This window comes from Mauremys mutica, chromosome 13, assembly GCF_020497125.1.
Source record: "Mauremys mutica isolate MM-2020 ecotype Southern chromosome 13, ASM2049712v1, whole genome shotgun sequence".
In the NCBI taxonomy this organism is placed as follows: Eukaryota; Metazoa; Chordata; order Testudines; family Geoemydidae; genus Mauremys; species Mauremys mutica.
In genome coordinates this window covers 741,694-756,933 of record NC_059084.1, presented here as the reverse complement: position 1 = coordinate 756,933, position 15,240 = coordinate 741,694, and the positions used below count along the sequence as shown (strand labels likewise).

At 64.1% G+C, this 15,240-nt stretch overlaps 1 protein-coding gene across 3 annotated transcripts in view; it reads left to right on the top strand.

Annotated features, from left to right (window-relative positions):
• SLC12A5 (solute carrier family 12 member 5) overlaps positions 1–15,240 on the top strand; it is a 108,142-nt gene that overhangs the window by 77,422 nt on the left and 15,480 nt on the right. For all 3 annotated transcript variants that reach the window (XM_044986588.1, XM_044986586.1, XM_044986587.1), the window contains 7 exons: positions 745–863; positions 1,346–1,444; positions 2,001–2,120; positions 2,871–2,975; positions 3,325–3,493; positions 8,317–8,512; positions 11,355–11,524. In XM_044986588.1, the coding sequence (XP_044842523.1) occupies positions 745–863; positions 1,346–1,444; positions 2,001–2,120; positions 2,871–2,975; positions 3,325–3,493; positions 8,317–8,512; positions 11,355–11,524 (978 nt within the window). The remainder of the gene's footprint in view (positions 1–744; positions 864–1,345; positions 1,445–2,000; positions 2,121–2,870; positions 2,976–3,324; positions 3,494–8,316; positions 8,513–11,354; positions 11,525–15,240) is intronic.

Genomic DNA, 15,240 nt, shown 5'->3' with positions numbered 1-15,240 from the left:
CCCATCCCCCCCATCGCCCCATGGCCCCCAGGCTCTGCCTCAGCCCCTGTCACCCCATGGCCCCCGGGCTCTGCCTCAGCCCCCGTCGCCCCATGGCCCCCAGGCTCTGCCTCAGCCCCCGTCGCCCCATGGCCCCTGCCCCCAGGCTCTGCCTCAGCCCCCATTGCCCCCTGGCCCCCAGGCTCTGCCTCAGCCCCTGTCACCCCATGGCCCCCTGGCTCTGCCTCAGCCCCCGTCGCCCCATGGCCCCTGGCCCCCAGGCTCTGCCTCAGCCCCTGTCGCCCCATGGCCCCCCGACCCCCAGGCTCTGCCTCAGCCCCCATCCCCCCCATGGCCCTCAGGCTCTGCCTCAGCCCTGCGCTGTCAGCTCCCACCTGTGCCAGTGCCTGGGGCTCCTCGGCAGGGGCTCGCCTTGCTGTATACTTGTCAGGCCCCCGGTGCCCAGAAGGAGCCACGTCCCCGTGAACACGTGCGTCCTGCAGGGGTGGGCCTGTGCCCGTCCCCGGAGCTGAGTGCGGCGTCCCTGCGGCAGCCCCAGGGCAGACTGCCCGGTGCCCAGGTGAGGCAGCCTGGCCCTGTCCTGGGGGAGCTGGGGAGTTCTGTCTCCTTGGCTGTGCAGCTGTGCCAGCTGTTAGGGGTGCCTGCCCCATGCCAGGGCCTCCCGGTGGGTGTTAGATGGGAAATGGGCAGTGTCACCCCACCTCCCAAGCACCCTAATGCTTGTCTCTCTCGCTCTCCGCCCAGGTCTTCGGCCACGGCAAAGCCAACGGGGAGCCCACCTGGGCGCTGCTCCTCACCGCCTGCATCTGCGAGATCGGAATCCTCATCGCCTCCCTGGACGAGGTTGCCCCCATCCTCTCCATGTAGGCAGCGTGCTCTGCTGCACGCCCCCACCCCGAGACTGGGCCAGCCAGGACACTCCCCCCACTGCAGCTCAGGGCCCAGGATGTGGCCCCCTGCCCAGCTGATCTGCGTCCTGCAGCCAGTGCCGTCGGGATTAGCTGTGTGATGCCCGTGCTGGCTGAAGGAGAGCTCCCCTGGGGGGGCCAGGGAGATGTGCCTGCTCCCTGCACTGGCGAGAGCACCCCTAGCTGGCAGGAGAGGACAGTCCCACGTGGGGTGCGGCCCCTGTCTCTTGGCCAGTGTCAGGGCCACACGGCACGGTTCTGCCAGCTGCCGTTTCCTCCAGAGAGCCTGGCAGCAGCTGGCATCCCTGAGGGCCCTCGGGGACAGCCAGTGTGTGGGCATGGTACCTCCTCGCACCCATCCCTGGGGTTCCTGGGGCCAGGCTGCCGCCGGCTCTGGGGTGAAAGGCTCAGGCACGGTCTCCCTTTCTCGCCTGCAGGTTTTTCCTGATGTGCTACATGTTTGTCAACTTGGCCTGCGCGGTGCAGACGCTGCTGAGGACACCCAACTGGCGGCCCCGGTTCCGATATTACCACTGGTGGGTACTGGCCTGCAGGAGGGTCCTGTCCCGGGGCCCTGCCCTTCCTGACGGGTGCTGCTGCCACCCTGGCATGCACCGGGATGGGCCCTGCTGCTTCATGCAGGGGAGTGGGAGCCATGAGTTCAGGATGCTGCTCCCACTGGCCCCCTGGGCAATGTGGATCAGGCCTGGCCCTCTCGGAGCCTCAGTTTCCCCATGTGTGCCGTGGGGAGGTTGGTTCCCAGGGGCTGGATTGCCTGAGCAGTGGGGACGGGCAGGCGGCTACTGCCCCCCGGGTGCTGCGCCGATGGAGGCCAGGAGGAGCAATGCTGGCTGAGGCTGGTCTCGCCTGGGCCAGCTCTGGCTGCTCCGGGGCCTGGCTTGGGCAGGGCTAGCGGGACCTGCGCTTCGCCCAGGCAGCCAGACTCCCAGCCGGAGCAGCGTCCTTCCTGGCAGGCCGGGGCTGGCGTGGGGGCTGCGGGGCCACGGAGCACCTCGGAGGCAGGTTGGGGAGGTGCTGGGGCAGGGCTCCGCGTGCTGGGGGGCTGGGCTGAGAGCTCCCTTTGCCCCCCAGGACACTCTCCTTCCTGGGCATGAGCCTGTGCCTAGCCCTGATGTTCATCTGCTCCTGGTACTACGCGCTCGTGGCCATGCTCATCGCCGGCCTCATCTACAAGTACATCGAATACAGGGGGTGAGTGGGGCATGCGGGGTGCGGGAGCTGCTCCTGGGCTCAGGCATCCACCGCCACAGGGCTGAACGGAGCCCGCGGCAGGGCAGGGCAGGGCAGGGCTTCCCCGGAGCCCTGCCAGCAGCCTGGTCAACCCAGCACCCACCCAGCTCCGTCATGCTGGGAAACAGCCGGCGCCTGGGCTGGAAAGAGCCAAGTTCTCAGGCTGTCGGGCTGGGAGCCCTGAGCCCTGGTTGCTAGTCCCAGCTCTGCTACTGGGTGCTCAGGGAGGTCCCCAAACCCCTCCGTGCTCACCCTGCCCACAGGCCCACGGCAGGAGCTCTGACGCTGGCCCCAAGTGACATGGGAGATGGGCCGCAGCAGGGCAGGGCTGTGCCCAGCTCACAAGACGCCACAGGCTCTGTCAGGCTGTTGGATTGTCCGAGCTTCAGTCAATCAGCAGCCACCCAGCTCCTAGCGGGTCCCCCGTTCTCCCCTCCTAGGGAGCAGGCCTGAGAGCCCCCCCTGCTCTCTGCCTTTCCTGGTGCCCCTCTAAGCCCAGCTGCCTTGGAGAGAGCTGGTGGCACCCTGGGACCGGACGCTAGCGCTCTAGCGCTTAGGGCCTGCCCCTGGGGACAGTGCCAGCACCCCCCGTGCTGGGCCCTGCCAGGCCTGCCCCTTCGCAGCCTGCTCCAGGACCCCTCGGCGGCCCCCAGAGCGTGGGCTGGCCTCCAGTCCTGCCAGGCACTGAGTTCCCTGTCCCTCCCCTGGCAGAGCGGAGAAGGAGTGGGGCGATGGCATCCGAGGGCTCTCGCTCAGCGCCGCACGCTACGCTCTGCTTCGGCTGGAGGAGGGGCCCCCGCACACCAAGAACTGGAGGTGAGCGCGAGGCGGCCGAGGGGCTGGAGCTGTCTCTAGCCAGTCATGGGGCAAAGAGCAGGGAGTGGGTGGTGGGCAGGAAGCTCCAGAGGAGAGCCCTGCCCAGGAGCTCACATGCTGGGCCATGGGCGGGGGCGGTGCTGCCTGGGACTGGCGGTTGGGGCAGAGGGTTTGAGATCCGGGGTGCAGACGGATGGGGGCACCCTGGCCCTAGGGGCTGTAGGGGTTGTGTGACCGGGGCGCATGGCAGGCACTGGATGGAGGCTCATCGATCCCCTGGGGTGGGTGTGGTACAGGGTGTGGGGGCTGAGCACAGCCAGTGTTTAACCCCAGGGTGTTCCCTTCCCAGGCCTCAGCTGCTGGTTCTGGTCCGAGTGGATCAGGAGCAGAACGTGGTGCACCCGCAGCTCCTGTCTCTCACCTCGCAGCTTAAGGCCGGCAAGGGACTGACGATCGTGGGCTCCGTGCTGGAAGGGACCTTCCTGGATAACCACCTGCAGGCCCAGCGGGCAGAGGAGGTGAGGGCAGCACTGATGTGCCAAGGCTGCCACTGCCCCTGCTTTCCTGCCCTGGCAGCTTGGGACTTGACTCAAATACTGCCACAGATGGGGTCTCCTCATCTGAACAAAGATAAACTAGCACTAGAAAAGGTTCAGAGAAGGGCAACTAAAATGATTAGGGGTTTGGAACAGGTCCCATATGAGGTGAGATTAAAGAGGCTGGGACTCTTCAGCTTGGAAAAGAGGAGACTAAGGGGGGATATGATAGAGGTCTATAAAATCATGAGTGATGTGGAGAAAGTGAATAAGAAAAAGTTATTTACTTGTTCCCATAATACAAGAACTAGGGGCCACCAAATGAAATTAATGGGCAGCAGGTTTAAAACAAATAAAAGGAAGTTCTTCTTCACACAGTGCACAGTCAACCTGTGGAACTCCTTGCCTGAGGAGGTTGTGAAGGCTAGGACTATAACAGGGTTTAAAAAAGAACTGGATAAATTCATGGAGGTTAAGTCCATTAATGGCTATTAGCCAGGACGGGTAAGGAACGGTGTCTCTTTGTCAGAGGATGGAGATGGATGGCAGGAGAGAGATCACTTGATCATTGCCTGTGAGGTTCAGTCCCTCTGGGGCACCTGGCATTGGCCACTGTCGGAAGACAGACACTGGGCTAGATGGACCTTTGGTCTGACCCAGTACGGCCGTTCTTATGTTCAGTGCCCTGCCTGTTTTGAGCCAGACTCGCTAGCCTGCTGCAGCCCAGACCCAGGTCTGAACCACGTCCCCTAACAGCTGTAGGCTTCACTGAAAGCAGCTGACAGAAGTGTTCCTGCCTTTAACTCTCAGATGCCCAACTCCCAACGGGGTCCAAACCCCAAATAAACCCCTTTTACCCTGCATAAAGCTTATACAGGGTAAACTCATAAATTGTTCACCCTCTAGAACACTGATAGAGAGACATGCACGGCTGTTTGCCCACCCAGATGCTCTGGGTTAATTAATAAGTAAAAAGTGATTTTATTAAATACGGAAAGTAGGATTTAAGTGGTTCCAAGTAATAGCAGACAGAACAAAGTAAGTCACCAAGCAAAATAAAATAAAACATGCAAATCTATGTCTAATCAAACTGAATACGGATAATCTCACCCTCCGAGATGCTTCAGTCAGTTTTTTCCTCAGCCTGGACCCTTCCAGGCCTGGGCACAATCCTTTCCCTGGTACAGCTCTTGTTCCAGCTCAGGAGGTAGCTAGGGGAGTCTTCACGATGGCTCCTTTTCTTTTTGTTCTGTTCCACCACTTTATATCTCTTTTGCATAAGGTGGGAATCCTTTGTCCGTCTCTGGGTTCCCACCCCCGCTTCTGAATGGAAAGACACCAGGTTAAAGATGGATTCCAGTTCAGGTGACATGATCACATGTCACTGTTAGATCCCAAGCCTTCATTCCTCCCGGCCTGACTCACAGGAAGGCCTGGCTGCAAACAGAGCCACCCACAGTCAATTGTCCTGGTTGATGGGAGCCATCAAGATTCCAAACCACCATTAATGGCCCACCCTTTGCATAATTACGATAGGCCCTCAGAGTTATATTTCATATTTCTAGTTTCAGATACAAGAGTGGTACATTTATACAAAGAGGATGATCACACTCAGTAGATTATAAGCTTTGTAATGATACCTTAAAAGAGACCTTTTGCATGAAGCATATTCCAGTTACATTATATTTACACTCATTAGCATATTTATATAAAATCATATCGAGTGCAAAGTCACACCCGCCCCTGGTGCCGCTTCCCTTCCTCAGTCACCGGCACCCCCCTCCCCGGGCTACTCCCCTCCAAGGGCCTGCAGCCTACACAGGATCTCCCTGTCATGGTGCGCTGGCCTGGGAGCAGAGCTTCCTCTTGGGACACTTCCTGGCTGCACACTCCCTCTCAGGGCCTCGCAAAGCCACCAGATCCCCCTCCCCACACCTGCCCCCGCCCCCTGCTTGGCACTACTGTCGGGTTTGCCTGCTGCCAGGGGTCGCAGCTGGCTCACAGCAGCTGGCACCGGACGGCCCCAGTGGAGCACGGTCCTGGGACTCCGACGTCCCCACTGGGCCAGGTCCCACTGACCCCAGCCCGCTGGCGGGATGGCGCAGAGCACGCGGGGAAAGCTGGGATTAGAGCAGAGGGGGCAGATGTGTGGGAGCTGAGTGCTGCTGTGACACAGGCCGACAGCCTCGGCTTCTGTCTCACTGGCCTGTGAAGACATGTCCATCACCAGAATGCCGGGGATGTGAACGGGGGGGAGTGGGGGGCGTAGAGATCGGAGAGGGGATGTGAACGGGGGGGGGGTAGAGATGGGGGAGGGGATGTGCACGTGGGGGGAGCTGGGGCGTAGAGTGGGGGGATGTGCTTGGAGGGAGATGGGGCGTAGAGATGGGTGAGGGGGTGTGCGTGGGGGGAGCTGGGGCGTAGAGTGGGGGGAGGGGTGTGCACGGGGGGAGCTGAGGCATAGGGATGGGGGAGGGGATGTGCACGGGGGGAGCCGGGGCGTAGACTGTGGGGAGGGATGTGCAAGGGGGAGCTGGGGAGTAGAGATGGGGGAGGGGATGTGAACGGGGGTGGAGGGTGTGGGGAGGGGATGTGCACGGGGGGAGCTGGGGAGTAGAGATGGGGGAGGGGATGTGCACGTGGGGGGAGCGGGGGCGTAGAGATGGGGAGGGGATGTGCACGTGGGGGGGCGGGGGCATAGAGATGGGGGAGGGGATGTGCACGTGGGGGGAGCGGGGGCGTAGAGATGGGGGAGGGGATGTGAACGGGGGGGGGTAGAGATGGGGGAGGGGATGTGCACGTGGGGGGAGCGGGGGCGTAGAGATGGGGGAGGGGATGTGCACGTGGGGGGAGCGGGGGCGTAGAGAGGGGGGAGGGGTGTGCACCGGGGGAGCTGAGGCATAGAGATGGGGGAGGGGATGTGCACAGGGGGAGCCGGGGCGTAGACTGTGGGGAGGGATGTGCAAGGGGGAGCTGGGGAGTAGAGATGGGGGAGGGGATGTGAACGGGGGTGTAGAGTGTGGGGAGAGGGTGTGCACGGGGGGGGAGATGGGGCGTAGAGATGGGGGAGGGGATGTGCACGTGGGGGGAGCTGGGGCGTAGAGATGGGGGAGGGGATGTGCACGTGGGGAGACCGGGGGCGTAGAGATGGGGGAGGGGATGTGCACCTGGGTGGAGCGGGGGAGAAGAGATGGGGGAGGGGATGTGCACGGGGGAGCTGGGGCATAGAGTGGGGGGAGGGGATGTGCACGGGGGAGATGGGGTGTAGAGATGGGGGAGGGGATGTGCACGGGGGGGGAGCTGGGGCATAGAGATGGGGGAGGGGATGTGCACGGGGGGAGCCGGGGCGTAGACTGTGGGGAGGGATGTGCAAGGGGGAGCTGGGGAGTAGAGATGGGGGAGGGGATGTGAACGGGGGTGTAGAGTGTGGGGAGAGGGTGTGCATGGGGGGAGATGGGGCGTAGAGATGGGGGAGGGGATGTGCACGTGGGGGGAGCTGGGGCGTAGAGATGGGGGAGGGGATGTGCACGGGGGGGGAGCGGGGGCGTAGAGATGGGGGAGGGGATGTGCACATGGGGGGAGCGGGGGCGTAGAGATGGGGGAGGGGATGTGCACGGGGGAGCTGGGGCATAGAGTGGGGGGAGGGGATGTGCACGGGGGAGCTGGGGTGTAGAGATGTGGTAGGGGATGTGCACAGGGGGGGAGCGGTGGCGTAGAGATTGGGGAGGGGATGAGCACGGGGGAGCTGGGGTGTAGAAATGGGGGAGGGGATGTGCAGTGGGAGGAGATGGGGCGGAGAGATGGGGGAGGGGATGTGCACGTGGGGGGAGCGGGGGCATAGAGATGGGGGAGGGGATGTGCACGTGGGGGGAGTGGGGGCATAGAGATGGGGAAGGGGATGTGCAAGGGGGAGCTGGGGAGTAGAGATGGGGGAGGGGATGTGCACGGGGGAGCTGGGGAGTAGAGATGGGGGAGGGGATGTGCACATGGGGGGAGCGGGGGCGTAGAGATGGGGGAGGGGATGTGCACGGGGGAGCTGGGGTGTAGAAATGGGGGAGGGGATGTGCATGGGAGGAGATGGGGCGTAGAGATGGGGGAGGGGATGTGCACGTGGGGGGAGCGGGGGCATAGAGATGGGGGAGGGGATGTGCACGGGGGAGCTGGGGAGTAGAGATGGGGGAGGGGATGTGCAAGGGGGACCTGGGGTGTAGAGTGGGGGGGTGTGAACAGGCGGGCAGGGGCAAGCCGGGCGGGGGGGCTGTGTCCCGTAGCAGCATGAAGTGGCTGCTCCGTGCCCTGCTCGCTGGATTGCCGGGGGACCCCCCTCGCCAGGCACACCCACGCACCGCTGTGCTTCCCCCTAATAGGATTAGGAGCTTGTAATCAACCAATTTCTCCTCTTGGTGACATGTTATAATTTTTGTGAGTAAATAATTCTCAGTGCTGCCCTCCCTGCCCGTCGGGCCTGGCACAGGGCCGCCCCTCAGCGCTGCACAGAACGTGAGGGCGGCCAGGCTAACTCAGCAGGCTGCCTGGCAGTGCCAAGCAGCGCCCCCGTGCTCCTGGCTGACGGGGGATTAGTGAGCTTTTGGCATGTGCTCCCTACCCAGCACGCTGCCCTCCTTCTGCCCACCCCTCTGCCTGCCTCGCCTGCTGCCCGGACCCAGGGAGGGGACCCTGCTCATCGAGGGCTCTGGGTGCACCTGGCACTGCGGTGTCCTGGGACGGCCCCGGGACGCTGTGCCACAGGGGAGAGGTGCTGTTGTGCTGTCGCTAATTCCCCTCCCTGTCTCTCCCCGGGGCAGTCCCTGCGCCGCCTGATGGAAGCTGAGAAGGTGAAAGGCTTTTGCCAGGTCGTGATCTCGTCCAACCTGCGGGATGGCATGTCCCACCTCATCCAGTCCAGCGGGCTCGGCGGCCTGCAGCACAACACGGTGCTGGTGGGGTGGCCGCGCAACTGGCGGCAGAAGGAAGATCACCAGACCTGGAGGAACTTCATTGGTATGAGCCAGCCTGGCGGCCCCTGACTGAGCAGGGTTCACGGCCACCGCCCGGTCCGGCCAAGTGCGGATCTGGAGCTCGGGGGAGCAGGAGGGGAGGGGAGAAACCAGCAGTGCCTGGTGCTGTGTAAACCCCCAATTAGCCCAGGAGGCTGTGGGTCGGGAGGGAGGGACAGCGGCAGGGCTGTGGGTCGGGAGGGAGGGACAGCGGCAGGGCTGTGGGTCGGGAGGGAGGGACAGCGGCAGGGCTGTGGGTCGTGGGGGAGGGGCAGTGGCAGGGCTGTGGGTCGGGAGGGAGGGACGGACAGCGGCAGGGCTGTGGGTCGGGGGGGAGGGGCGGACAGCGGCAGGGCTGTGGGTCGGGAGGGAGGGGCAGCGGCAGGGCTGTGGGTCGGGAGGGAGGGATAGCGGCAGGGCTGTGGGTCGGGGGGGAGGGACGGACAGCGGCAGGGCTGTGGGTCGGGGGGGAGGGGCAGCGGCAGGCCTGTGGGTCGGGAGGGAGGGGCAGCGGCAGGGCTGTGGGACGTGGGGGAGGGCCAGCGGCAGGGCTGAGGGTCGGGGGGGAGGGGCAGAGGCAGGGCTGTGGGTCGTGGGGGAGGGGCAGCGGCAGGGCTGTGGGTCGGGAGGGAGGGGCAGCGGCAGGGCTGTGGGTCGTGGGGGAGGGACAGCGGCAGGGCTGTGGGTCGGGGGGGAGGGGCCGCGGCAGGGCTGTGGGTCGGGAGGGAGGGGCAGCGGCAGGGCTGTGGGTCATGGGGGAGGGACAGCGGCAGGGCTGTGGGTCGGGGGGGAGGGGCAGCGGCAGGGCTGTGGGTCGTGGGGGAGGGGCAGCGGCAGGGCTGTGGGTCGGGGGGGAGGGGCAGCGGCAGGGCTGTGGGTCGGGGGGGAGGGACAGCGGCAGGGCTGTGGGTCGGGAGGGAGGGACAGCGGCAGGGCTGTGGGTCGTTTGGGAGGGACAGCGGCAGGGCTGTGGGTCGTGGGGGAGGGGCAGCGGCAGGGCTGTGGGTCGTGGGGGAGGGGCAGCGGCAGGGCTGTGGGTCGTGGGGGAGGGGCAGCGGCAGGGCTGTGGGTCATGGGGGAGGGACAGCGGCAGGGCTGTGGGTCGGGGGGGAGGGGCAGCGGCAGGGCTGTGGGTCGTGGGGGAGGGGCAGCGGCAGGGCTGTGGGTCGGGGGGGAGGGGCAGCGGCAGGGCTGTGGGTCGGGGGGGAGGGACAGCGGCAGGGCTGTGGGTCGGGAGGGAGGGACAGCGGCAGGGCTGTGGGTCGTTGGGGAGGGACAGCGGCAGGGCTGTGGGTCGTGGGGGAGGGGCAGCGGCAGGGCTGTGGCTAGAGGGGGATTGGAAGCGGCAGGGCTGTGGGTCGTGGGGGAGGGTCATCGGCAGGGCTGTGGGTCGGGAGGGAGGGGCAGCGGCAGGGCTGTGGGTCATGGGGGAGGGGCAGCGGCAGGGCTGTGGGTCGGGGGGGATGGGCAGCGGCAGGGCTGTGGGTCGGGAGGGAGGGGCAGCGGCAGGGCTGTGGGTCGTGGGGGAGGGCCAGCGGCAGGGCTGTGGGACGTGGGGGAGGGACAGCGGCAGGGCTGTGGGTCGTGGGGGAGGGGCAGCGGCAGGGCTGTGGGACGTGGGGGAGGGGCAGCGGCAGGGCTGTGGGTCGTGGGGGAGGGGCAGCGGCAGGGCTGTGGGTCGTGGGGGAGGGACAGCGGCAGGGCTGTGGGGCGGGGGGAGGGACAGCGGCAGGGCTGTGGGTCGGGAGGGAGGGGCAGCGGCAGGGCTGTGGGTCGTGGGGGAGGGGCAGCGGCAGGGCTGTGGGGCGGGGGGAGGGGCAGCGGCAGGGCTGTGGGGCGGGGCGGGGGCAGGGCTGGTGTAGCAGGGCTGTGGGTCGGGGGGGGTTCTGGTTCTGGTGCGGTTGCGTGAACCAAAGCAGGAAGTGGGACACTGTTGAGAGCCAGCACAGTCCTTGCTGCGGCTGCAGAGGGTTACTGGGGGGGCGGGGGGGGGCTCTTCATTTCACGCTAAGAGCAGAGGGGTCACGTCAGCCTCGTTCCGGGGATCACTCCTGTGACGGACTCGCTCCTCTCCCTGGGGACCCCGAGCCGCTCAGCCATCTCGGCCCTGCTTCGCATTGGGCCACTGCCACGCTGGGCTCTGCCCCAGCTCCCTCCGTGTCCCATGACAGCGACATCCCACTGGGACCAGGAAGCTATTGACCAGTAGGGGAGTGCGGGAGGCAGAGCCTTCATGGGGCTCGTACCTGGCCTGTGGAACTCACTGCCACAAGAGAGAAGAGACTCCAGCCCTACCGCATCCAGCGCTCGATGCAGAGCTCAGCTCTGAGACAGCTTCCCGCAGTAAGGTCTGTGTGCAACACAGCGCACACACGTGTGCACATCCACAGACCCCCACATGAGCAAACGCAAAGCCACCCGGAAGCCCCCACCCCCACCCCCCAGCAGTGTTGCCTGCAGGCTGGGAGGAGGCGATGGATTGTACATGCCAGGTGTGATCACCCTGTCATGGGTCCTCGCCGAGCTGCCAGGGATGCTCCTCGTGCCGGGCGTGTGGGGGCCAGGCAGCAGCTGGATGCAGCCCCAGCCCGGCCCAGGGCCCTGGCGGCCTCTCCCCGTTGGCAGCAGGCCCCTCAGGGAAGTGCTGGGCACTGTGCAGAGGGATGGAGGATGAAGCCCAGGAGACTGTGCTGTGCTCTCTGGGGATTCAGTGCTCTGGGCATGCGCCTGGCGCTCCTGGGGGGGAGGGGAGGGTGTCGCACTGGTGGGTCATCAGCCCCTCACGCTGCTGGGAGGGGGCTGGTCTCTGCACTGTCTCTGCCCTGACCCCCAGCCCTTCCCCACAGAGCTGGTGCGGGAGACCACAGCCGGCCACCTGGCCCTGCTGGTCACCAAGAATGTTGCCATGTTCCCGGGCAACCAGGAACGGTTCTCTGAGGGCCACATTGACGTCTGGTGGATCGTCCACGACGGGGGGATGCTGATGCTGCTGCCCTTCCTGCTGCGGCACCATAAGGTACTGTGGAAGGGGGGCCCGGGCTGGGATCAGGGCATGGGCTGGGACCGGAGCGGGGGAGGGCTGGGATCAGGGGAGGTGTCCCCCCTTTGGCATGTCAGCCAGGCTGGGATTGGGGGGGTGTCACGGAGTCCCCGGGCGATGCTCTGGAACTGCTCCCCACAAAGCCAGTCAGGACTCTGGGGAGCCTCCTCTCCCTTGGAGCAGACTGTTTCCAGGGCAAGAAGCTCCCACGGCTTCACCTCCTGGGTCTCTCCTTGGAGCATTCAGCATCCTCTGCCCCTCCGTGCGCTTCCCCCAGCGAGTCCGCCCAGGCGGGGTCTGGGGGGGGCCACAGGGTCCTGCCCCCCCACTGCGCAGTCAGACGTGACTCTCAGCCAGCCAGTAACACAGAGGTTTATTAGATGACAGGAACAGGGTCTAACACAGAGCTTGTAGGTACAGAGAACGGGACCCCTCAGCCGGGTCCATTCTGGGGCCCAGCGAACCAGACCCCCACGTCTGCCCTCACATCCCGTCCCGAGCCAGCTCCAAACTGAAACCCCCTCCAGCCCCTCCTCTCTGGCCTTTGTCTCTTTCCTGGGCCAGGAGGTAACCTGGCCTCTTTGTTCACCTTTAGCCACCCCCTTGCAGGGGGAAGGGCCCCAGTCATTTGTTGCCAGGAGACAGAGTGTCGGCCATTTATGCACACGGGAGACTTAAGAAATGCAGAGGGGAAACTGAGGCTCCCACACAGTATTCAGAGGAAACATTAAGAAGAAATGCAGAGGAAACATTAAGAAGAAATGCAGAGGAAACAGACCCACTTCGTCACAAGGCCCTGGCTAGGTTCTCCCTGGCAAAACTTTCCCAAAAGGACAGCACGTACTCCACCACTGATTCTCCACGGAGGGAGCCTTTCCCTTCCCACTCAGCCCAGCATGTCCGGGGTCCCTCACTCTTCTCCCATACTGCAGTTAAAGGGGCGAACCCTGTAGATTCCTGGGGCACGTCCCTATAAGTGAACAGCAGGGAGGGTGAGCATTCGTCCCAGTCCTGCAGATGCTGTTCCATAAACGTGCTCAGCACCATGGTCGGTCCCATTACACCTTCCCAGCAGCAGTTGGACTGAGGGGGATGTGCCGAGGCCAGGTGGTCCAGGCCCCACATTTCCCCCACAAGCCCTGGAGCAGGGCTGACATGAAATTAGACCCTTTGTCTGTAAGGCCTTGCTGGGAACCCCACTTGGCTGAAAATGGTCAGTGGCGGCACATCCGGAGGACAGCCACCGGCGCTGTGGGGTAACGAAATCCACCACTACCAAACTACAAGTCTTCCGACTGGGTTGCCCTGCTAAGGGGTCCCCCACAGCCACCCTCTGAAGAGGTCCTGCTCGGAGGGTCTCAGGGCTGGTAGGGTTGCCAATTTTGGTTGGATGTATTCCTGGAGGTTTCATCACAGAACATAATCTTTAATTCCTGGAGACTCCAGGTCAGTCCTGGAGGGTTGGCTTTACACTTAGCGTGGGCTCTGCCCACCACTGACAGGGATCACAGGCAGGCAGGAAAAGCTCCAGCCAGTCCATGTTCTGCAGCAGTCTTGCCAGGGAGCACTGGATCCCCTGATGTCCTGAGTGAAGGCTGGTCTGGGCCAAGCACCGCAGCCTGCGGCAGCACCTCTGGGGAGCTATCAGCTGCCTCCTGATGCCCTGAGGTTCAGTGTTCCCTGGGGAGCCTGTTCCTGCACAGGACTCCCTCTCACACAGGAATCTTCCCCTGCTGTCCTCCAGAGGGTGACAGCGCTGTGGCCAGTCAGGGCCCCCCCCCCCCCACCCCTTCTGAAATTCAGCTGCTGGGCAGGGAGTGTGAGCTGTCCATCCGCACTGGCTGGGATCTGAGTCCCAGCACTGCTTGGCCGTGACGCCGTTCCCCCACCTGTCGACAGAGTCTCAGCCCTGCCCCAACAAGCACATTCCCCCAAGCCACAGGCAGCAGCTTGGTAGCCCCATCGTTTGAGGTCAGGACTGGGGGGGTGAGAGGGTGAGGAAGGACTAGACACTTGAGCAGTGTCTGGCCAGTTGGGAAGCTTTTCCCATCAGCAGCACTGCAGGGAGCTGATTCTGCCCCCCATCCCCTTTGTGCCCCTCCTGGGCCTCCCCATCTCAGGTAGATCCTTGCTACAGGCCCTGTGGCCAGGGGCGGCTCTAGCCATTGCGCCGCCCCAAGCAGGGCGGCACGCCGCGGGGGGCGCTCTGGCGGTCGCCGGTCCCGCGGCTCCGGTGGACCTCCTGCAGACGTGCCTGCAGGAGGTCCACTGGAGCCGCCTGCCGCCCTCCCGGCGACCGGCAGAGCGCCCCCCACGGCGTGCCGCCCCAAGCACGCGCTTGGCGTGCTGGGGCCTGGAGCCGGCCCTGGCTGTGGCCAAGGGTCCTGACACGGCCCTCGTGATTACATATTCACTGGGCACAAACTGAGCCAGTTCTAGCACATCGGGCCATACAAGAGTCACCGCAGACCCTTGTCCCAGTGTCTCTGGACCCATTTTCCAGCCAGCCGCACAGGATAATAAAGCGTTTGCTCAGCGCACAGCCTGTGAATGGGCTATCCCAGCACAAGAGGGTTGCGAGCAGACGCTGCCCATCACACCACACAGAGCCACAGGGACACTGGCCCCACACAGGCATTCCCCTGAGCTGGGCCGTCACCAAGGTAACTCTTTGGTGGTCCCATTTAAAGTCCATGCATCTGATGAAGTGGGTTTTTTACCCACAAAAGCTTATGCCCAAATAAATGGGTTAGTCTCTAAGGTGCCACAAGGACTCCTTTTTTTTTGCTGATACAGACTAACACAGCTATCCCTCTGTAGTGACATCTGCGCCATCATGGTGTTTGGGGAGAGAGTCTCCCAGCACTGGGGTAACTGCCACATTCCCGCCCCCGGGCCTGGTGCACACCCCAAAACCGTTTCTGAGAAGCCACCGGCATCAGGCTGAACTTGTGCAGTGGAGTCTCTTTGACCTGTTCTTAGTGCCCGGGATCATTTCTGTGCGGCTCTGTCGTTTGGGAGGGAGTGCTGGGGCGAGAGTAGAGCTGGGCTGCCCAGCCTGATGCAAACAGCAAGCCTTGTGCCAGGCCCTGCGTAGGGATCAACGTCTCCCCCGCCCCATTGGTATCTCGGCTCCCTGCAGAACTGGCATCCCATGGTCCCGCCCCATGTACTACTGGTGGAGGACCTCGCGCTCCGCCTCGGCTCCAGACCTGGGTCATGCTGTTGCTGCTGCTTTCCCTGCGCTCCCTCTTGTTTGCGCTGGTTCTCACAGTCGGCCAGTTTCTGTTGCGCCAGCTGAAGGCCCTTCATGCTCAGTGCCAGAGCTGGGGAAGTGGGCTGTGGGGATGCCCTGTGACTGCTGCTACTGCCACTCTTGTCTTTGGTGTCTCTCAGACCCCGGCCTGGGGCTGAGCCCCAGTTCCTGGCCTGATCAGCGTTCACCAGCCCTGCAGTCAGCTGTGCCTCGTTTAACACTCTCTCTCCCTGCTCTGCTCTGCTCTGCTCTGCTTGGGGGGGGGGGAGGCGGGGGGGGGCGGACACCATTTTCTGGCTAGTTCCTTTGGCTAATCTTTTTATTGCTGCAAGTTCTGGCTGGTGCTTTCAGCATCCCATTGTCTCTGCAGGGTTCCCATTGAGATGGGTGGGTTCCAAGCAGTCCCTCATGACTCATTCCCACCTCCCCACAGACA